Source organism: Typopeltis vanoorti, chromosome 7, assembly GCF_054136105.1.
Source record: "Typopeltis vanoorti isolate ZY-2024b chromosome 7, IOZ_Tvanoo_1.0, whole genome shotgun sequence".
Taxonomy (NCBI): domain Eukaryota; kingdom Metazoa; phylum Arthropoda; class Arachnida; order Uropygi; family Thelyphonidae; genus Typopeltis; species Typopeltis vanoorti.
In genome coordinates this window covers 26,545,940-26,570,579 of record NC_143555.1, presented here as the reverse complement: position 1 = coordinate 26,570,579, position 24,640 = coordinate 26,545,940, and the positions used below count along the sequence as shown (strand labels likewise).

The 24,640-nt window shown below is 34.8% G+C and overlaps 1 protein-coding gene across 3 annotated transcripts in view; it reads right to left on the bottom strand.

Annotated features, from left to right (window-relative positions):
• The window catches only part of Epg5 (ectopic P-granules autophagy protein 5), a 923,436-nt gene that overhangs the window by 705,655 nt on the left and 193,141 nt on the right, over positions 1-24,640 (bottom strand). For all 3 annotated transcript variants that reach the window (XM_090395201.1, XM_090395199.1, XM_090395200.1), the window contains exon 7: positions 5,734-5,945. In XM_090395201.1, the coding sequence (XP_090251327.1) occupies positions 5,734-5,945 (212 nt within the window). The remainder of the gene's footprint in view (positions 1-5,733; positions 5,946-24,640) is intronic.

Below are 24,640 nucleotides of genomic sequence, written 5' to 3'. Positions count from 1 at the left end.
AATTTGAAGAAAAGTGCAAAGCTAATAACAATGGTAAATGACTGCTGGATGTCTGTTCAGGACATGGATTAGTTATTATTACTATCACAATGTTCCAACATAAAAATGTGCACAAATTTTCATGGAGAGAAGATGCAAGAAATAAAAAAGATCTCATTGACCATGTCATAGTTGATAGTGATGTTTTCCCACTAGTTTAGGATAAGAGCATACAGAGGATTTGATATAGGAAGTGATCACTATTTAGTATTCAGCAGGATAAAATTGAATTTCATATCAAAAAGAAGAGCATGTAAGAAATGTTTTAAATGAATCAAAGCTGAGAAACTTTCAGGGGAGAACTGGAGACTCAAAACACAAACATTGTTGAAGAAAAAATGAAGGAATTTAAAAACGGGAAGCAAACCTTTAAGATTCAAAGACAAATCTTGAAGAAAACATTGATGCCACCACAGAAGCATGTAGTGAGGTTAATTGTAAGGTTAACTGTAGAAAAATCAGAACTCCATGGTGAACTTAGAAGTTAAAGAGACAGTGAAGGTAAAGAAGAAAGCATATCAAAAGTTTCTGGCAAGTAAGTCAGCTTGTGCTGTTAGAGAATAAAGAGAAAAATATAAGAAAGCCAAGGCCTGTATAAAACTAGCTAAACAAAAGTAATGGGAAGAATTAGTAACAACATATAAAATAAATATCAGGAAGATGGCAAAACATTCTGGAGGCTATTGAAAAAGCTTAGAAATGGAGGAAAAAGTATTGTAAATAGAATCAGACATGATAACGGTGGCATGAAAACTGAAGATAAAGATATTCTAGATGTATGGAGTAATTACACTGAAACACTGCTAAATGAAATAACAATGTCAGCATGAAGGTAGAAAACTCCCAACAGGAATGCAGTCAGGAACATGTGAAAAGGCAGGTGGAGTAGATGAAAATTGGCAGAAATCCTCAAATATACAGGTATAAAGTTTTACAGTGGCTGCATTGCATAATTCAGAAGGCCTGGTCAGAGGTTTTGAATTCCAGATGATTGGAGCAGAGCTCTCATAGTACCATCAATAAAAATAGAAATACAACTGAATGTGAGAATTACAGAGATATTTCCGTAATGAGTGTTCCTCCTAGGATTTATGCAAGTATACTTGAGAAATGGTGAGAAATTATGAAAGGGAAACTTGGTAAAGAACAAATTGGATTGTGCTGTCAGGATCAGATTTTCACTTTAAGACAAATAGTTGAAAATCTTGCGAATATAACAAGGATTTGTATTTAAGTTTTGTTGATCTGGAAAAGGTATATGATAAGGTGCAAAGAGGAAAGCTCTTCAAAATTCTACAATTATATGATGTAAGTGGTGCATTATATCAAGGAAATACACAGTGTTTATTTAAGCTGTAAGTCATCAGTTAGAATCAAAGGAGGTACACGAAGATGGTTTGAGGTAAAATCAGGTGTAACAAGGATGCACATTATATCAACTGCTATTCATTATCGATATGGATCACATTATGAAGGGAAGTGGTATTAAATCTGATATCGAGATCGGCAATGTTAATCTTAGCTCTTTACTTTATGCAGATGTTAACTTCTGAATAAATCCAGTACAAGTCTGAAAGTTTCCCCGACTAAGCTGAATAACTGTTGTAATAAATTTATTATGAATATCATCAATAAAAAGACAATGAAAACAGACAGAAAAATTGAAAACATCAACTATATCCTGAATAGTAAACCTGTAGAACATGTAAAACATTTCAACTATTTATGGAATAAGAGAAAAATTAGTCAAAACACTAAATTAGATGTATGCAAAATAGGTGTTCCAACCAATTTTAACTTATGGATCCGATAGCTGGGTTAGAAATAAAATTGCTTGATCAAAGACTAGAGACCTCTGATATGGGAGTTCTGAGAAAGATTAGTGGAGTGAACAGATGGCATCAATGGCAGTAACACATTAAAAATTATGATATCAGGGACAAACTTGCCATTGTCAGCATTGGGAAATGTGTTAGTAGAGCTAATCTCAGGTGGTATTGTGACTTAACTGAATGGGAGAGGAAAGATTAGCCAAACAAGAGTTCTTTGCTGGGTTGGAAGAAAAAAAGACCCAGTGGAAAACCAAGATCTAGATGGATTGATACAGTAAAAAATGCAGTTCTGATAATATTGAAGTCTTGACAGATAACAGGTTAATTTGGAGGAAAATTGTTGATTGGAAGATAGTAATGGTGTAACTTTCTCATGTAGTGCTATCATAATTATCCTGTACACATATATCAGGAATTGGATGATGATGATGATGTATTTTTAAAAAAAATTTTTTTTTTCTCACCAGAGATCAGGCTAGGGTAAATGATTAACAAAGCATTTAGATTTATCATACTTTTGTGTACTGTCATGTAACTCGTGTCCTGTGCATATGTATGTTTGCCTGATGACCTCAATACAGAGTTCAAGTGTTATTTTTATAAATATAAGCTAAAAGTAATTACTCCAACACGTATGTTTTTGTCTCTGTAAATTCTTCACAATGAATGTGTACCAAAAGTTAACTAACCTCTCCTCTCATGGATGGGTTCTCTATTAAAATAAAGACTCTTCCTTATGTGAACTTCACAAATTTCTAATTTGCTGAAAATTAATTCAGCAAACACAATAATTAAACTTCATATTGAAGAAAATAATTGTGTTCCCTTTCTGGATGTTCTTATTCTACATCAACCTAACAGCAGTCAACAGTATTCATTACACAGGAAACCAATACACATATATTTAGTCATACTGGTAAATATATTAATGATGCTTCTCATCTTCATCATCTGTCAGAAATATGGTGTGATTAAAACTTTAGTTCTGCTGTACATGTTCTGCTCATTCTCTTTAATTATTATTACTTGATATCTCCAGGAAGTCCAAAGACTTATTGAGGGAGGGCACCTACTCGACAACTCAATACCCCAACTACAACGAACTACATCAACATCATCTACTGCCCACCACTACTACTAGTAATTTAAATAACAAACTGTCATTTATCAAAACTACTTTTATCTCTAATGGTGACAGTACAAAAATAAATAATAACATAATAATTATGGCTACTATCCTAATCCCCCTTGCCAAAAACGTTTCTAGAATTTCATTTCCATATAGTGAAGGACTATTAGAGAAAATTTCAAGACCACTTTGGCTCTGGAAGTGGATGCATCCACTTAGTGCCAAACTAAGTGGATGCACACTCCACATCCACTTAGCTACACAGGCTCTCTCTCTCACTTCAAGAGAAGTACTGGGAGGTCCACTGTCTCTCACATCCTCCTCTCTCATATCCTGAAGTTTACAGGATTCCTTGTTCATGTAGCCTTTGCTATAATTGGCAGATGGGTAGTTAAACTCATATTCATCTACAAGAACACCCAGAACATGTTTTACTTCAAGAATCTGACAAGACTGGTTTAGTTAGCCATGGTTTATGCACTAGGCATAAAATTCATTGGCACAAGAATTCAGAGAAATATATATTTATTTCTCTGAATTCAAATAGTTGCAGATGGAGTTATCGTCCTGCATATGTTGTCATGTGCTTGCAATTTGAATTATTTTTATTGTGTTTATCTCTTTCAAACTGTACTGACAATGGCTAAGAAACCGAGCTGAAAATTCTACAAATTTTAAGTAAATTTTCCCTATGTGTCAGTCAGTTGCTCTATAATGTTATTGTTATGTCCTAATTTTCTTATTATATATCTATATGTTGTATATTATACCTCTCCTTGGATGTCACGTGGTACTATTGAGAACACAAAGGAATTGCCTCAGGGATGAGACAATTCCTAGGTGACAAAGCCTCTCTTAAAGTTCTGAGAAAATTTGTTTTTTATTGCTGCGCCACCCAGAACCCTTAGATTAAGAAAAGAGTTTCACAATAAAGAAGTGAACTTGCAGATGTACCCACTATTGACCTTTGTTTGCAGTCGTGACCTTAACCATCGTTTATTCCCTCCTGCTTAGATTCGAATAATTTATGAGTGGTGCATCGGATTCTTAGACACAGGCAATCAAATTAAAATAGCAAAAGGGGTTTATTTATCATATTTGTTGTCATACACTAGGCATTAAGCACAACTTTCGCCCCAAGTGTGGTGTCTGCTTATACATCCGCTCAGACATACCTTGCCAGAGAGCACCTAACCTAGAATCACCCAACTTTGACCTTCTTTGGTTGAAATATCCCTTCCCCGTTAGTTCAATTCATCTGCTGCCTCTATCGATCCCCCAACACAACCAACCAACCACCCTGAGCTCTTTAATTTCCTCTCCCTAAAAGTCTACTTTCTCCAATCCCACTTTCCCAACAGTGAAATCATCCTTCTAGGAGATTTTAACGTCCACAACACTAGCTGGCTTTCCTCCTCCAGATCTTGCAGGCAGAGATGCAGAAACATTTGCCATTACCAACATAAACTTCAGACTTTGACTGAATTACTCAAATAAAGACACTTCAATACCCTTCAAGACATAATTATCAATCAGCACATGTAAAGAACATTCCTTTTCTTTTTGTCTAACTGTTATCAAAGCACTATAGTCCTGTCTTATTCTAATCAGTCCTTAATTCTCAAATTACAGTTCATTTCTCTTCCTCACACACATTACTTGACAAAAAAGGTTACAATAGCGTACTCGATGATCCTTTATACTTGTTCCTTCAGATTTTTTTTCCTCCAAACTATTTCCTCTCCATTGGTTTTATGGCTGGGATTCCTGCGATCGTTGGTTGGTCCACACGTTGCTAGTATATCGAGCCTATGTCAAGAACATTCTTGGTGAAAGGTGATTCTGCATTTGCGTAGCACACTACCAAGTCACTGAGCTTTCCCCATGAGTTGCCTACTAACATCTATCCATTCATCATAGGGCTTGAGACCCACAACCTTTTTAACTGCTATGCAGCATCTCTGACTGCTACTACCAGGAGTGACAGCAGAACTCCCCGCGAACTACATGTCCAGATGATCGAGAAGAGAAAACCACCAAAAAAGCATTGTGGGAGAGGTCCTAACTCTTTTATACCCCCTACCGGTACTCTCTGTAACCCAAGTTGTTCACTCGTCACGTTTTTATTTGTACACGTGGGTCTCGCTTCCGTAGCGTCTTCTCCGAACAACTTAGGTCTCCACATGACGTATGCATGTGAGACCGCTTGGGGCAACTTCTTAATCCGATGGCTTGCCCTTGTACTATGACCTTGTGTTCTCACTTTGTTACGTGCAATTTTTACAGCAATTCTTTGTGTGTCAATCTATAAAATTTACCAAACTTCACTATCAAATAAACAATCTAGTAGAATTTCTTTTACACTGAAATATACACAATTTTTCTTCTTAATCACTGTATCCTATATTTGTCAAGATATATAATATATACTAGGATGTAAGCATATCCTTTCAGGGTTTAATTTGTTAAATTGTGATTGAATAAATTCCTAATGAATTTTATTCAAAATTCAACATTATCATTACCTCTGCTTACATTTCGATATTTAAATCTGCTTGTATTCATGAATGTTTAGCATCTATTTTCTGCAGATAATTGCGGAAAAAATAAATATATAAAACTCATAAACCTAGTAACTCTTGAAGTGGGAACATAGAATTTAAATTTAAAAATTCATGTGTGTTTCTTCTATCCTATAACAATAATGCATACTATATATATTAATTAACTCACGGAACTTTTTGTAGTATCAAGCGAAGTACAACAACTGCATGATCTAAATAGGGTGATCCAAATACTGAACCAATTTCTGATGAAGATGACTCAATCAAAGGAACTTGGATAAAAAATGTGGCCCACTTTCGAATTCCTTTTGGACAATGTAACACATTATTTAAGAGAAAAAGATGATCCACAAAAGCTGCTCTTCGTAACAAAACTGCAATCTAAATTTTGGGATAAAGTAATCAAAATAAAATTAGCTCATTTTCGCTTAGCAAACTTTTTTATGTCCTTTATTATAAAAATCATAAAAATTCACTGCAATAGTATTACAATGAAAACACTATTTTAAACTTTAGAGGTTGCCACCTTCAATTAAATGTAAGAAAAACAAAATGTAAAATTAGAAAATTTAAAATTATTCCACCTAAACAGAAATGTGTGTGGCCTTATAAAAAAGACTTTCACAATTTAAAATGGGTGAACATAATACATCAGCTATAACAAAATAAAATTTAATCTGTACAAAGCATCAGGTTATACTGATCAGTCAATATCTCTAACTCTATAAAATGCAACAGGAACAAAGCTCAAAAGAAGTCACACAAACAACAAACATCAATATCTATGAATTTAACCAGCTTGCATTTCTGTTCAATGTTTCATTTCAAAAGAATCAATCGTAGAATGTGTTACAGCAACAGACTGCTAGCTAGGTGAGTTACAATTCTACTATTATGGAAGAGCCTTGAATATTGTGATATGGAAACCTCATCTGAATTACAGAGCATGTCAAGTAAAATTTCTATGTACATTTTAGCTCTAATGCTAATTATAACTATTGGGGGGAAAGCAATGGAAGAGTATCAATAACCATTATTATAATTATTTTCCTAACCTCAAGGGAGTCAAGACATCATAGGAGGTCAACACTAGTGAACATAAAGGCTATATCATACCACTCCTTAAAATCATCCACAGTCTGCATGTTCACCCCCATCTCAGGTAATGCATTCCATACTCCTACCACTCTCCAATCAAATAACCTACTTATCTGAAGTAGTATTAAAATGTATAAATAAAGATATTTATTTCTTATTAAATTCATGTTTAACTGGCTTTGTTTTAAAAAATTTTTTTTTTTCAAAATTTTAATTTTAGAAAATTAATATATGTAAATCATATGACTAATTGTAAGTAATTGCAGTTATAATAAAATAATAATTAACAATAAAATAAACATTTAATATTAATATGTTCATTTCATACTATTATTATTACATGATGCCTCCAGAGAGTCTAAAGACTTATTGAGGGAGGGTACCTACTCTACAACTCTCTATCTCCATCACTCAATCCACCAACTACAACAAATTGAAACTACACCAACAGCATCTACCACCTACCACCACCACCAACTGCACAGAAAATCACAAACATCCAGGCGGTATTCAAACCTGCAGCCTTTTGGCTGGAGAGCAGATACACTAACCACTCAGCCAACCAAACAGGCTGGCATATATTATTTAATATATGGAATTTGATTTAAACATTGTAAAATGAATCCATGTCAATGTATTTCCATCCCTGCTATCAAGAAAGGAAGTCATTTTCTTGAGGATAACTTATTCTGACAATGATCTACAAAATACAGAACTGGCTAAGATTTTGTAATAAGCACCAAAATAAAAATGGCATGCAAATCTGAGGAAAAAATGACAATATGGAAACGTAATGTCACTGAACAATTAAAACTGTTGCTAAGGTCACTTGGCCAGAAGGCACAATCTAATTTCAAGTATACAAAGTCAGGTAGCATCCAATTTAGGAATGCTTATTTTACAATAGTATTGCTGAAAATAATGTAAATATGTTTAAAAATATTTTTTTCGTATGTGAATTCCACAACGAAATTTTGTAAACCTACAGTATGAGAGTGGTCCGAAAAGTTCTCGGCCTCGACCATTGATGGCAACACCATCAGCAAGTTTTTTTTTTTCTAAGTTGGTACATAAGCATCCATGTGAAATTGCAAGTCATTCTATCAAGCAGTTTCTTTTATACAGCTGTCTGAAGCAAAAGTGTCGTCTGTATCCCTTGAAATGGATAAAATTGCATATCATGTGGTTATAAAATTCTTTGTAAAAGGTTTAATGCCAAAAGAAATTCATTCGAAGTTCATAAAAGTTTATAGGCACTCTTCTCCTTTGTTTTTGACAATTAAGAAATGTGCTGCCGAGTTGAAACGTGGCCGTACCAGCCTTGAAGACAATCCATGTGAAGGACGTCCCAAAAGTGTAACACCACCAGAAATCATTGATGAAGTGCACAATAGGGTATTCGATGACCAGTGAGTCAAAGTGTGTGAAATTGTTGAGACAATAGACATTTCAAAAGAACGTCTAGGATATATTATGCATGAAGAATTGCAAATAAAAAAAGCTTTGCGCAAGATGGGTGCTATGCTTGCCCACAGCAGATCAAAAATGCACTTGCATGAAAATCTCTGAAAGTGCTTGGAGCGTTTTAAGAAGAATAAAACTGATTTTGTACGTCGACTTATTACTATGGATGAGACTTGGATTCACCATTACACACCAGAATCCAAACAGCAGTCAAAAAAGAAGTCAGAAGTCAGCATCCAAACTGACTTCTTTTTTGACTGCTGAAGAGGGCAGAAGCCAGTTGTTCTGTGCCAAAGAAGACAAAGTCGGTTCCATCAGCAGGAAAAGTCATGGCTTTGGTGTTTTGGGATGCTAAAAGCATTTTGCGTATTAATTATCTTGAAAGGGGTAAAAGAATAAACAGGGAATATTAAGATGATCTTTTAACCAGATTAGACAAAAAAATTTGTGAGAAAAGACCCAGTTTGCAGAAGAAAAAAAAATCATCTTTCATCAGGACAATGCACCTGCTCACAAAGGTGTTTTAGCAATGGGAAAATTAAGGGATCTGCACCATGAATTGTTGGAACATCCACAGTATAACCCAGATTTGGCTACCTCAGATTTCTATCTCTTCCCAAAACTAATGGGTGGGGGGAAGGGGGACTGTTTCTTCGAATCAAGAGGTGATTGCAGCTGTAGAGGGGTATTTTGGAGATCTTACTGAGAACCACTACAGGGACGGAATAAAGGCGCAGGAGCATCGCTGGAATAAATGTATTAGTCTTGAAATTATTTTCAAGACTAATACATTTTCAATTTTGAAATTATAAATTAGTTTTTTCGCTGTTAGGTCGAGAACTTTTCAGACCACCCTCATATGTTAAGTATGGTTGACGGGCAGTCAGTAAGGAAAACCCTACTCTTGAAACCAAACACGAAACTTGTCCAAACAACTTCTAGCCTGAAAATAAGCAGGACAATTCTCACAAACCAGCTGATGAGAATCACCCACCACTTAAAGACATTCCCAAACACATACCACACGCTGGCATATGAACTCACATTCTGTTGAATGAAGAACAGGTTCACTATCCATCCACACAACCAGGCCAGCAGCTCTAGAAGAATATTCAATATATTATTTAAAACTACTGAGAGTATTCCCAAGTAAATAATTAACCAACCTCAAAAATCTTTAATTTCCCATAAGAGTTGGAATTTCTAAACAATTAAACTAGGGATCAACACCCCAAATAATAAATTTGGAGTGATGATCAATCCTTTTGAGCAAATAAGTACATTTCTAATGCAGTTCACAAATACAATAGTGGACCATGAACTTAACATGGTTCAAGTCTGCACTTTATAAGTGCAGATTATACTACTATACATTATGTTATGCTGCAGTAGTCCTGTTGATGATCTTAAAGCCAATATGCTTTGCTGGTTTTAGGCATTAAATAAAAAAAAAAGTGTCTTTTCTTTTATGGGAGGACCAGATTTTAAACTAAGAAGTTATTATTATTATTTATTATTATACAGTGGATCAAATTCAGTGGACCGCTGAATCAAAGACTCACTGTGTGGAGATCCACATCATCCATTAACACAATACCTAGAACACATCTACTTAAATTTATTTAGTATTGGGGCACTCAACTATCTCTGGCAATCAATTCCACTCAATTACCACTCTCATAAGTGAAGAACCTAGTCTGCACACACTTACTAACTACTCTCATACAGCTTCCAAGTGTGACTCCTTGTTTTCCTCCCCCTTCTCATGTATTGAAAATTTTCTTTTATGTCAATCTTATAAAATCCCTTTAGCCACTTGTAAGTTTCTATCATATCCTCTCTCCTCTGCCTGTCAGACTAAACTGTACAACCCACACACCTTCAATCTATCCTCATAGAGAACATTCCATAGACCTCTCACGAGCTTTGTCACTTATCTCATCATCTCCACCACTTCCCAATCCCCAAGAAATGTAGGTGACCAATCTGTACACTGTAGTTAACATGGTGGCAAATCATATCATAGCCTTATAAAGACAAATAATAACCTCTCTATCTATACTTGTTAATGTGTTCTTCATCCAAAGTAATCCAAGTAATCCTCTAAGCTATTTTGCCAACTCTTGCAATGTGTCCTCTGAGTTTCAAATCTCTATCCACAAGATCCTTAGCCTCATCAATTTTCTGTAAACTAGTACCATCAATATGATACAAAGCATGTAATATTTTCATCAAGAAGTGCATTACCTTACATTTCACAACAATAAATTGACAACCATTGTTCTTTGTCTACAATATCAATTTATTTAAAGTATCCTCTAAGATATCAACATTGCCTTTATGAACTATCACCCTCCCCAGTTTTGCATCATCATCATCAGCAAACAACTGAATATTTCCCCTCATATCTTCCACCATATCATTAACATGCATATTAAAGAGCAGAGGTCCTAGTTCAGTGCCCTGGGATACTTCACTAGTCACCTTCATTTGCCTTGATTCCAATCCATCATACACCCCATCTGATATCTATCAGCTATCCCTATCCATGCCACCAGCCCCATATCCATTCCTATTTGCTCCAAATTGTGTAATAGTCTTTCCATGCAGTATTCTGTTAAGGCCTTTGCAAAGTCCAGCAGTATTATGGTGTAGCCATTTCCTTTATCTAATTCCACTGTCATCTTATTATAAAATAGGAATAAATTACTGAGACAGGATCCACCTTTTACAAAATCATGCTGTCCCTATAGAGTATCATATACCTAGCCACCCATTTCTGAATTTCACTTTTAACCAACTTTTCAATATTGTAACCACCACTCCAGAAATACTAATTGGTCTAAAATTTGCTACTTCTGTCTTGGAGCCACCTTTATGTAATGAAGCTATCTTACCCTCTTTTCATTCCCTTGGAACCTTGTCAGAACTGAGACTTAGATTAAACAACTTTGTCAGAGGCACTGCCAGTTCACTTGCATATTCTTGTAGCAAATTCTTGATTAAATTTTCTTATCTGAGTATCTTGAAGAAGTCAAAAATTTACTAAGGAAGACTCCTGACAAATGATACACAAAAGATCAGAATTATTAACAGAGTGATTTGATTTATGAAACACAGTTCAGTGTTTCATAAATCAAATCAGTGATCCCATAGATATTTGCATTACATAGACAAACACTTCAATTCTGAAGTGTTTCTCTATGTAATGCAAATATCTATGGGATCACTAAAAAGTCAATGACAGGTATCGGGAGGAAACCTACCATAGCCTTTTAGGGAATGCAGAAAATTGACCAGGGGGTTCTAACTTAATGTGCATTCCTTGCCTTCTCATGCACCCTATTAATAGGTATCTACCTGGATACTTAATGAACAAGAATGGACTGGCAATTTAGGATTTAGCCAATGAAATTGTTTTTTGTACTGGCTTAAACCAAAATATAATAATGATACAACAAGATGAAAATGGGTCATACCAGCTGGAGAGTAATGATGATATTTGCACAATCACACCATCATCCAACTCAACATGGTATCCTAAAAACACTAATACAAAGTGCCACAGCTATCTATTTTAATGATATAACTCTTACCAAAATGAAGTCAGCTACCTTCACATTTTCTTAGCAAATGGCTATAACCTCCAGAATTGCTAAAACTCCTCAAATCCCCTCTCTTCCCTAACACACATGACCAGAACAAAACTGTTACTGTCTCCCATACATTCAAGACATGTCTGAAAAGATATCCACACCTCCTAATAAATATTGGCTGCACATCACATTTAAATCATATATCCATTCACCTAAGCATAAGAACAAACTCTCCCTCCTTTATCACATCCAGATGTATACGAAGTACTCTGTTCTTGTGACTTAGCTTACCATGAACAAACAGGAAGATGAGCTGATATCTGCTTTGGGAAACATAATAAAAATTTTCAGCACCATTATCATTAAGGCAAGTCAGGAGTAGCAGACCATGCCTTGGACAGGATTACATGGAAATAAAAAAATGTGGTACACATCTTTGGAATCAGATACAACTTTAAAACATTCCTCCAAAAACCTCAACAATAAATTAACGATGCGAAGAAATTATATCTGTGGTTTCATCTTTTATTCAAGTGTAAGCAAAGAAAGTTTGCATGTGAAGTCACTTCATGACTAGGCTACTTGAATATACAGGCTAATGACTTAACATCAATTGACTTAGTATCCCATAATGCAATGCATATATCCTTACAGGCATGGCCCTTCCCATAATGCTATGCATTATGGGAAGGGCCACTACCTGCACTGGTTTCAAACTTCATTGTTGAAATTTTTTTAAATTTCATTATACTATAAATTAAAGATGCCAATTAATTATATTCTTGATTTCATTCTTTATCAAAGTATGTGCATGAAGTCACTTCATGACTGGGGTAATCCAGAGTATTTTATTAATAAGGTGAGCAACACCTTTTGACTACCTGTATATGGGAATATAACTTCAACATCACTTCAACCTTGGCATCACTTCTGGGTCTAGCTCCCAGTGATGAGGCCTCAATAAAGGTTGAAACTGCTCTGAGTAATGATCTTTCCCATAATGCACAGCATTAAACTTGTCCATAAGGATATGTGCTTTTCGCAACTGGTGTGAGGTCATTAGCCTCTATATACAAGTAGTACAGTCGTGAAGTTACTTCACACACAAATTTTGTTTGCTTACACATGGATAAAGGATGAAACCACAAATATAATTTCTTGGCATCTTTAATTTGTAGTATAACCAAGTGAAAAAACTTTCAACAAACCTCAACAAGTGAATCGTCATCAACTTACCAAAAATCTGGAAGATAGTCATTTTAAGATCAAATCAATACTTGTTAAACTCTCTCTATAAGACTTCATTTCTTTGTATTCTCTGTTAAAATTGTAAACTATTCCCATTATGAACTAATCATTGCTGTGTGAGAAGTGGGACAAATTATTTGTGCTCTGAAGATGCTGGGTATAACCAGTGAAATATCAGCAAAAATGATTCATTTTCTTATAATGCCTCCTGTTTGGTGAATGAAATATTATATAAAAAACTTACATGTTCTGGAGGCTATTAAAAAAAGCTTAGAAATTGAAGAACCTGAAAATGAAAACATGAAATCTGAATATAAAGATATCCTAGATTTCTGGAGCAATCATTCTGAATGACTGCTATTCATCAATGCCTTCTAAGACCAGAACAGGCCACTCTAGGCCTAAATCCTTGACAGGTATGATGATGATGATGCTAAATGAAACAAAAAATAACAGAATAGTATCATTCAAAAAAATATTAAAGAACGCGAGCCTGAGTACATATCAATGCTTAAGACAGAATAAGCTACTGAACACCCGAAATATGGAAAGGCAGATAGAGCAGATCAGAAATTATTATTAGCAGCAGTATTATTAGCAGTAGATCAAAGGCAGTTCAGAATCAAATATGAAGGTATGAAAGTTTTAGTAGATAAGCATAATTCATAAGGGTTGGTCAGAAGAATGAATTCCAGGTGGCTGCAGTAAAGCTTTCACAGCACTCATCTAGGGAGGGAAAAAAATAACAACTGAATATGAGAATTACAAAAGAACTTCACTACTGGGTGTGACATATAAGATTTAGGCAAACATGCTTCAGAAGAGGATGAGAAAAAATGTCAAAAAGAAACTTAGAGAATGAGCAAGCCAAACAGCAACTGAAGGATCAGATATTCTCTTTAACACATTCATGACAGGAACTGGACAAACTGTACTATTGTGTACATGCTGGCGTGTGTGTGTGGGGGGGGGGGGGGTATGTGACATACCTCATCCTCCCATTCAGTGAAACCAGACCTAGGTAGAATGGAATGGAAGACTTTTTAATTTTACATAATATAAGTAACCAATATTTAAGATATTCTATATTTATTTATGGGGTGCTTAAGGGTCAAAGCTATATAACTGAGAGGAGACCTCCACATAGCCTTCAAAGGAATGCGGAGAACCGACCAGGGCTTCTGACCTAATGTCCAATCCTCACCTTCTCGTGGAGCACCTTGTTGGGTATCTACTTGGATACTGAACGGATGAGGATGGGCTGGCAATTTGGGATTTAGCCGACCAAATTGTATTCTTATTGGTTAAACCAAAATATAGAATGATGGTACAACATGACAAAATTTCATGCCGGCTGGGGCGTCGCCCGGTTAAACAAGGCCCCCGTTGTTTTCGCCAGGGAACCAGGGCGAACAGCGAAAAGTCAGCTACTGGAACAAATCTGAAAATAAACCCCAACTCAACATCACCAGAGTTAAATATCGGTACTATCAAAGTAAGAAGCCTGAATGGCAAAGAAATGGAGCTAGCTGAGGAATTAGATAAGTACCAGATCGACATAATAGGGGTGACTGAAACAAAAAAGACCAAAAATGGTGAGATCTTTCTGAGCAATAAATACAAAATGTTATATTCAGGCAATGATAATCAAGGAAAAGAAGGAGTAGCCATAGTATTCAACACAAAATACGAGGCTAATATTCTTGAATGGAAGTCAGTCTCAAGTAGAGTAATGTGGGCAAATATGAGAATGGGGAACTGGACAATGAGACTTATTTGTGCTTATGGTCCCACAGAAGGTTCTACTAAGGTAGAAGTGGAGGAATTTTTTTGACGCTTTAGAAAAAGAAACTGACACAATGAAAAATGAAAAGTTGGTCCTTGTTGGGGATCTAAATAGCAGAGTAGGAAATGATTGTGAGACATACAAAAATATTTTGGGAAAATTTGGAGAAAAGAGCAAAGCTAATAATAATGGCAATTTCTGTTGGATTTCTGCTCAGGACATGGACTGGTTATTAGTAACACCATGTTCCAACATAAAAATGTGCACAAATTCACATGGAGAGAAGAGGCTAGGAATAAGAAAAGTCTCATTGACTATATTATAGTTGATAGTGATGTTTTCTCCCTGGTGCAGGACACCAGAGTGTACAGAGGATTTAAAATTGGAAGTGATCACTATTTAGTCTTGAGCAGGATAAAATTGAATTTCATATTGAAAAGAATAACATGTAAGAAAGTTTTAAAGCGAATAAAAGTTGAGCAGCTCTCAGATGTGAATTGTAGGCTAAAATACACAAAGATTATTGAAGAAAAAATGAAAGAGTTTGAGAACAGGAATCAAACCTTGGAGATTCAGTGGCGAACTCTGAAGAAAACATTGATTGATTCTGCCAGAGAGGCATGTGGTGAGGTTATCTGTAAGGATAAAAAAATCAGAACTCCCTGGTGGACACAGGAAGTTAAAGAGGCAGTGAAGGAAAAGAAGAAAGCATACCAAAAGTTCCTGTCAAATAAGTCAGCTTGTGCTCTTAGAGAATATAGAGACAAATGCAAGAATGCTAAACACTGTGTAAAACTAGCTAAACAAAAGTCATGGGAAGACTTTGGCAAGAATATAGAAAATAAATATCAAGAAGGTGGCAAAATATTCTGGAGGTTGTTGAAGAAGCTTAAGAATGGAGGAAACAGTGCTATAAAAGGAATTAGAGATGATAAAGGTGACATGAAAACGGGAGAAAAAGATATCCTTGAAGTATGGAGTAATTACTTTGAAAAACTGCTAAATGAAACAAACAGTGATGACAGCACAGTGGTAAAAAACACTGACCAGGCATGCAGTCAGGAATATACATATCCATACTTGAAGTAGAAAAAGCCATCAAAGGCTTGAAATGTGGAAAGGCAGCAGGAGTAGATGATATTCGACCAGAAATGCTGAAGTATGGTGGTATAAGTGTCTTACAGTGGCTGCACTGCATAGTTCAGAAAGCATGCAGAGAGGGACGAATTCCCGATGATTGGAGTAGAGCTCTCATAGTACCCATATATAAAAAGGGAAATAAAACTGCATGTGAGAATTACAGAGGTATTTCCCTACTGAGTGTTCCTGGCAAGATCTATGCAAGTATACTTGAGAAACGGTTGAGAAGAATTGTGGAAGAAAAGCTTGGTGAAGAACAAGCTGGATTCAGGCCAAATAGAGGCTGTCAGGATCAGATCATCACTTCACGACAAATAGTCGAGAAAGCATGGGAATATAACAAAGATCTGTATTTAAGTTTTGTCGATCTGGAAAAGGCATATGACAAGGTGCCAAGAGAGAAGCTATTCAATACGCTGCAGTTATATGGTGTCAATGGGGCATTATATCAAGCAATACTTAGTCTTTATTTGAGTTGTAAGTCAGCAGTTAGAATTGAAGGAAGTACAGGAACATGGTTTAATGTTAAATCTGGTGTGAGACAAGGATGTACATTATCCCCTATGTTATTCATTATCTATATGGATCACATTATGAAGGAAAGTGGTATTAAACCTGATATCAAAATTGGAGATGTTAATGTCAGCTCTTTGCTTTATGCGGATGATGTTATACTTCTAAATAATTCCGCTACAAGTCTGCAAGATTCTCTGACTAAATTGAATAGCTGTTGTAATAGATATGGTATGAAGGTCAGCAATAAAAAGACAAAGACAATGAAAATAGGCAGAATCATTGAAAATGTCAACTGTGTTGTGAATGGAGAACCTGTGGAACAAGTAAAACATTTCAGCTATTTAGGCATCATTTTTACTGAAGACAGTAAATTAAATATAGAAATAGATAACAAAATCAGTAAAGCTGGTATGGTGGGAAGTCAATTGAATTAATTCATATGGAATAGGAGAGAAATTAGTCGGAACACTAAATTAGCTGTATACAAGACAGTGTTCAAACCAGTTTTAACTTATGGATCTGAGAGCTGGGTCAGAAGTAAAACACTTGACCAAAGACTAGAGACCACAGATATGAGAGTCCTGAGAAAGATTATAGGCATGAACAGATGGCATCAATGGCAATATCATATTAAAAACGAGGATATTAGGAAAGAACTTGACATTGTCAGCATCCAGGAATGCATTAGCAGAGCTAATCTCAGTGGTATGGTCACTTAAACAGAATGGGCGAGGAAAGATTAGCAAAACAAGTGTTCTCTGCCAGGTTGGCAGCAAAACGACCCAGAGGAAGACCAAGATATAGGTGGATTGATACAGTACAAAGTGCTTTAGACGATAGAAATATAAGATCTGATAATGTTGAAGTCTTGACCAGTAACAGACTGATTTGGAGGAAAATTGTAGATAGGAAATTAATAATGATGTAATTTTTTTCATGTAATACTATCATATCCTGTGCACCCCTTGAGGGTACATGGCAGGAATATGATGATGATGATGATGATGATATTTATTTATGCTTTAAAAATTCTTTAGGTGCAAGTAATTATATTTCAACCAACATTAATCAGATGTAAGTCATCTGTGACATATATGGGAAAGACTAGGAATACATATTCAATTTATAGCTGTGGTATTATGGCTAGTGCAATAAAATTAATACGGTAGACAAATGAAATACATGTGTGCATTTATGAAGATCTTAAGTTGAAAAAAAAAATTATAATAATAATAAATAAATAAAAAAAAATTGGAAGGAGAGATTTTTGAATAAATAATATAGTGTAGAACCCACTCCCCCTTGCCATAAATACAAGCTCATACACATAAGGGAAACAAAAGCTTCACTATAGCAGGAACTATTTAGGTACTTTGCAGTGGCGTCATGTGCACATTTCAGTTGGTGTGCTGTAGTGTGGGTTATGCAACCTGCGGTACAAATTTCATGTCAATTCCATAACCGTATGCATGGGCATGCATCAGCAGAAAATTTTCCTGAGGGGGGACAAATAATTACGAGTAAATTTTTATAATTATTGATTTAATTAAATAATTGCATCAATAAACGACTTTTAGCTTTTTTTTTATTTAATGTAATTATTTGTCGATGTAAACTATAAATACATTCTTTTCATGTTGCATCGATTTTAATGATCTTTAATTATTGAAAAAAAAAAGTATTCAGAATTAATAGTTTTTAGCACAATTTCATATATATAAAAAGATTAATTGGCATATTTTATTAAAAATCAACTAATTAATTAATCCTAAATTAAATTATTTCAGTTTAAAAGCAAAAAAAATCATAAAACTAACAATTAAAATAATATTAAATTACATATATGTATGCAAACTTACCTTTTAAAAATTTATTTTTCTGTTTAAATTTGTTTCACTATAAATTAACAATTTACACTTCACTCAGTGACTCACTAGACACAGAGAACAAAGTAACCAGTCACTGTTCACAAATCAGAAAAAAGATAAACCAAAAACAGGAACACGTGTTTTATTGCTACAATAAAACACGTGTTCTGTGGCTACCCCGCTGTGGGCAGAAACAGAGCAACCTATAATAAAATTTTAAGATAGACAAAGCATCCCGCGGTCGAGGGTGTAAGATTACATATATCAATAAATTTACGATTATAATTTGTGAAAATTTTTTAATCGATCCGGGGGGGGGGACTTAGAGTATTAATTTGAGAACTTAGAGTATTAATTTGAGTATTACTTCTAGTAATACTCAAATCTAGTAATACTGAATACATCTATCCCTTGCTTAATGTGGATTTGATTAACGTGCCGAAATTAATTACGGCAATCCCTTGATATACATGGCAAGAGTTTTGCTTAACATTCCTTTATCCCTGCGGAGCTCGCAGCTGATCTGACATATACATGCAATACGTTTAATATAAATATTCTTACACAATTCAGTGTATAGCGTGGAGTAGACAATTAGCTGTGCATTCATATGTTACGAGTGATATTCTGCGCACTGCTTTTGCTGTCAGTTTGGTTTAACACGTTATGAAAAGGTTTGTGATATTTGACAGTAAATTGTATCTGAGAGATACCGTGACCTCCGATATCACTATAGTATGTTTTTTTTTTTTTTCTCAATTCTTTGTTCAATAATTTCTAGATTGTAACTGAAAATAAATAAACCATCATGTATTACTGAAATAGAGTGCCAAAGGCTTATTTATCATACATGTCCTCTAGGAGATGTGCTTTACATTACGGAAAATACTAAGGAAAGTGATCTGGAGCTTACTCCATCTTCACTATGAGTTGCCCATAAGGTTGCTTATGCTTGCATCTGCCGAAACTTTTAATTTCTATATATTTGGCATGAAACTCTTGTAGTTTCTATATTCAGCTATGAAAATAATGTTGGGTTCAATATTAACTTAATTTGTACCATCATGAATTATATTTGCAGTGTTTTTTCTTTATGTTTCATTGCTTGTTTACCGAGATCTGGAGAGACATTTTGCTTCTTATTGTAGAATATATGCCGATAAGAAAAAAACAAACTGTTCAAACGACTCTTGATAACTTCTTTTGTTAAAAAAATTGCAGTAAATAGTATAGGTACAAGTATTTATTAAACATTTACTTTGCATTCAATTTTTGTCTTTCCTAAAAGATTATCATATAAAACAAATTATTAATACAGTAATTGATCATGGACGAATTGTAATTTTTACCACTGATTATTAGATTTGATTAACGCTATTTTGATATACACGGTAACATCAAGGGATTAATTAACTGTGTTAATCGAGGGATACCTGTACTTTCTTCACAAGTTCATATTGTAGGGTGAAAGTTACGAAACCATAGTGCCATGATTTTTTAAAAGTAATAGGCCTGCAGATTTAAATTTCACCATGACAAGGGACTTGTTTAATTCTGATATTAAGAAATCTCTTATTGAAGGTGTTTGTGATGCAACAGATAGTGAATGATCCACCACCAGCCTGCAAAGCGATCTCCAGGATGTACAAAAGGAGGGGAAAACTACAAGCACATAGGAGAAAAAGTCTGCATTCACTCGTAAGTACTTATAATATTATAAATTTCTGGTGATCAAAATGGGATATGCCAATGAAAATCAGCACAAATTAATTTAATGATGGAAAATCAGAATAGAAAATTATCCTATATGTAATCAGTAATAATCAGCACCAGTACATTAAGTCTAATAAAATTACTGATAATTCAAATGCAACAATTGTTAAGGCAATGCTTTATTAAATTAAAAAATTAATAATAATCATAGAAAATATAAGTAAGGGTGTTAAATCGTGAATAAACGAATTCATGAATTAATTGCTTATCATTCTCAATTTAACAAGTTCGCCATTCTCCAAAGACAAAGTGTTAATCAGGAAAGATATTAAATTAAATAATGTGTTATACCCTAAATCTATAAATTTCACTTACATCTTAAAAGTTAAGGATGTGTATTATTTGACAAATTTTGTACCCTAAGCAAATGCCAATGGAGCTAGATACTTTGTTTGGAACTTAATCCTATTAACAGTAAAGCTGCCTACGGCAATACACGTGTATCGAATATTGCAAGTCATGCTTGTGGTGTGTTGATTGTCCGCCAGACATATAGACAGCGCTGCGTTTTAGACAGCGCTGCGTTTCGCGCCGAATTAATATCTCGGCCACGAGAGTACTATTTGGCAGTTGTGAGTGACGGTACGATAGCTGATTTGATATGTAAGCATATCCAATGAATGAGAATGGCGGAAGATATAAAAGATTATTACCTGACCTGGGTGCCCTCTCTTGTTCCTGACTTTCATCCGAGATGCGTTGTCGCAAATGACTCACTGATGTTCGTAGCTCGGAGTTCTAGACTCGGCCATCAGGCTCTAAGATACAAAGTTGGCACTTCTGAAATTGTATTTGAATGAAAACTAAGTCCAAGTAGGTGACGTCCGAGAATGTTCCAAGAAATCTAAGGACATGCAGCGTAATAATCCAGAAATCTGTAGTGATGCTAACAACGAGGAAGCACTCGTGCAACGTATTCTGAAAATGCTGTGTATGCCAGAACTAAAGAGACTGTTGAGGGACACTCGTTTTTCTTCAGAGGAATCACCCTAGAAGGTTGAAGTAATCCACATCCGGACGTTCCGTAAGTCGTCTGATTGCGGTAAGAGAATTTTGATTTCATTTTGTGACTATGTTAACTGTGGGAATGAATAGTAATTGTATAGACTCTATTATGAAAGGAAGTCGAGGCACCAATTTGTTCCTAAAGAACGTGTCTAGAACAAGAGGACAATAGATTTAAAATTAATTGACTTGTGGAAATATGAGATTATGTATTCCATAAATAATGATGTGTCTAATCTAGGGGTATAATATGTTCCTAGAAAATTTGTTTTAAAAGGGTAATTAAGAAAGGATTGTTCCTCGTGAACGTGTTATGCTAGTGGGATATTAGTTCTAAATTAAATGTATTATATTAAGAAATTTATGCATGTGAATATCCTGAGAAATATCAAATGACCTTAAGAGTTTGTAATACAGAATTTAGAAGTTCGCAATAATGTGCTGAGTTTAAATTCAACAATAGATATATGAAGTGCATACAATAAGTTTTGTCTTATGATAGGATTTCTTTCTTTAAGCCAAGAGAATGTCTCTGAGTAAAGTAGAAGATTATATCCTAATCATATAATTGTGCTGGGAGATTGAAGTGGAGTTTCATATTGTCCTTATATGTGCAACTTAGAATTGAGAGGAGTGATAGAATTGATTCCAATAATATTGTGACTGTTTAGCTTAATCTAAGGAAAAGTAAATTGAATGAGTTATTGTATTCTCAGAATAGATAATATTTTGTATGTGTTAATTTAGAATAATAAATGTTTTTTATATTAAGCAAATTCACGTGCTTGCCTGATTTCACTTCACTGTACCATTCATTAAACTAATCGGATCTTTGCGGGAAAACCAAAAGTAAAGAGCGTGACTAATAAACCACGGCCACTTCTGTGTAGAAGAAACTTATGGAGAAATTTAGGGAATTCTTTGCTTAAGGAAGTTGAGTGTTATTGTGCTTATTAATTCCTTGAAGTTATAATTAATATCATCTAGACATAGAGTGGCACAGGATAAAAATAAATATTCTCTATCTTGATAAGAGAATGAACTGATTAATGAGAACCTGTAGAATAATAGATATGATGTACTTTCTACTAATGTCTGTTAGGCACAATTCCACGTGAATAAGTAGTGACTGCAATTTATCTTAACGCTAGCTATAAGGATAGAGTAAAAATATCAGCTGAGAAACAACAAGACTCCCAAGAATTTAATATTGGTTACCTTTAGAAAATAACAATTAGACAGATAAGAGACCTATCAGACCAAGCTAGGGGGGTCACAACAAGGGAAAATAAGGGGAGAAGCACTACTAACTGCAATGATAGATTTTGTTTAATTTCACATTTCTGTAAATAATGCACTATCCCTGCAGGCAACCTCACCACATGAGTTGTAGGCATGTGGTGAGGTTGCCTCCCAAGTCTAAGTGATACAAAAAACATCCCCGGTCTCCACATACGACTGGAGAAAGGACCTTGGGGGCAACGAAAATCTATCTTTCCACCACTTCGACCCCCACTCTCCATTCCGCAACTTACCCTTTCCCTCACGCCAGCCAATTAGATACCCGAGGGCTACTAATACGTCACACTCTCTCTTCCTACCCCCCACCTCATCCCTGGTTGAATCAATCAGTGATTTCTTCAAGGCTTGTCACTGAATCTCCAAGGTTTGGTTGCTATTATCAAACTCTTTCATTTTTTTCAATAATCTTTGTGTATTTTAGTCTACACTTCACATCTGAGAGCAACTCAACTTTTATTCGCTTTAAAACTTTCTTAAATGTTATTCTTTTCAATATGAAATTCAATTTTATCCTGCTCAAGACTAAATAATGATCACTTCCAATTTCAAATCCTCTGTACACTCTGGTGTCCTGCACCAGGGAGAAAACATCACTATCAACAATAACATAGTCAATGACTTTTCTTATTCCTTGCCTCTTTTTTCCATGTGAATTTGTGCACACTTTTATGTTGGAACATGGTGTTAGTAATAACCAGTCCATGCTCTGAGCAGAAATCCAACAGGTATTTGCCATTATTATTAGCTTTGCTCTTTTCTCCAAATTATCCCAAAACATTTTTGTATCTCTGACAATCATTTCCTACTCTGCTATTTCGATCCCCAACAAGGACCAACTTTTCCTTTTTCATTGTGTCAGTTGCTTTCTCTAAAGCATCAAAAAATTCCTCCACTCTACTTTAGTAGAACCTTCTGTGGGACCATAGGCACAAATATGTCTCATTGTCCAGTTCCCGATTCTGATATTTACCCACATCACTCTACTTGAGACTGCCTGCCATTCAAGAAGATTAGCCTCGTATTTAGTGTTGAATACAATGGCTAGTCCTTCTTTTCCTTGATTGTTATTGCCTGAATATAACATTTTGTATATATTGCTCAGAAAGATCTCACCAGTTTTTGTCTTTTTTGTTTCAGTCACCCCTATTATGTCAATCTGGTATTTATCTAATTCCTCAGCTAGCTCCATTTCATTGCCATTCAGGCTTCTTATGTTGATAGTACCGATCTTTTAACTCTGGTGTTGAGTTGGAGTGTGTTTTAGACAAATGAGGATGGACTGGAAATTTGGGATTAAGCTGACCAACTTGTATCCTTATTGGCTTAAGCCATAACTCAAAATGATGGTACAACATGATGGATCTTTAACATATGTAAAATAGATTTTGGTACTATTTCCAAAACATATAAATATTTATTTTAGTCAGAAGATGCCTGTGATGAGTGTAGTATTATTATGAACCATGTTGCCAGATTAGTGTCAGCTAACTGAAACCCTTTTGCAGGCTCATTGCAGACTATCAGTTGCTGTGTTTAAGGTACTAAGTGGTTTAATTCCAGAGATAAAGAAACTGAGTAATTACACTATTACTACAGGCAGCATGCAGTGTTACATTGTATTACAACAGTGTAATACTATACCCGTAGAGACCAGAAACCACAACTGATCACATAAGCTTCTGCAAAGTAGATAGTCCAAAAGGGAAATAAACAAAACTGCAGATCACCTATATCCAGAAAAAAGTTTAGATTTGATGGAAATTCATGGGTTTGGAAGGCCATAAATTGGCTTCCAAGATTTATAAAACAGCCAAGAAAAGCTTCCTCTAGTTTGTGACTAAAAACAACCTTACACATCTTTTACTAGACTAGAAGAAAAAATGAGCTTTGTTTCTAATACAAAGAAACAAAGTTTATATATCAGCAATGTTAAAAAAGAAAGAAAATTAACTTGGTGTCCTTGATGACTACATAAAATTGAAATAAAAATTACTGTATTAAATAAAAGTATTAAAAATTAATTCTCTGTTAATTAATTCTCAATTAACTCCAAAATAAATTCATTATCCATTAACTTCCTAACAAATAAACTAAATATAGTTTATTTATTTGGGAGTTAATGAAGAATAATTCAGTGTATAGGAAACATCACATTTTCTTATGCTAAACAATTGTTGATTCAGACTTTTGTAGTCTTGAAGTGGTTGCTAGTAATTGCCTCTTTGGTCAGCCATTCACTAGACTAACAATTATCAACACATTAGCACAAGAATATTTTAA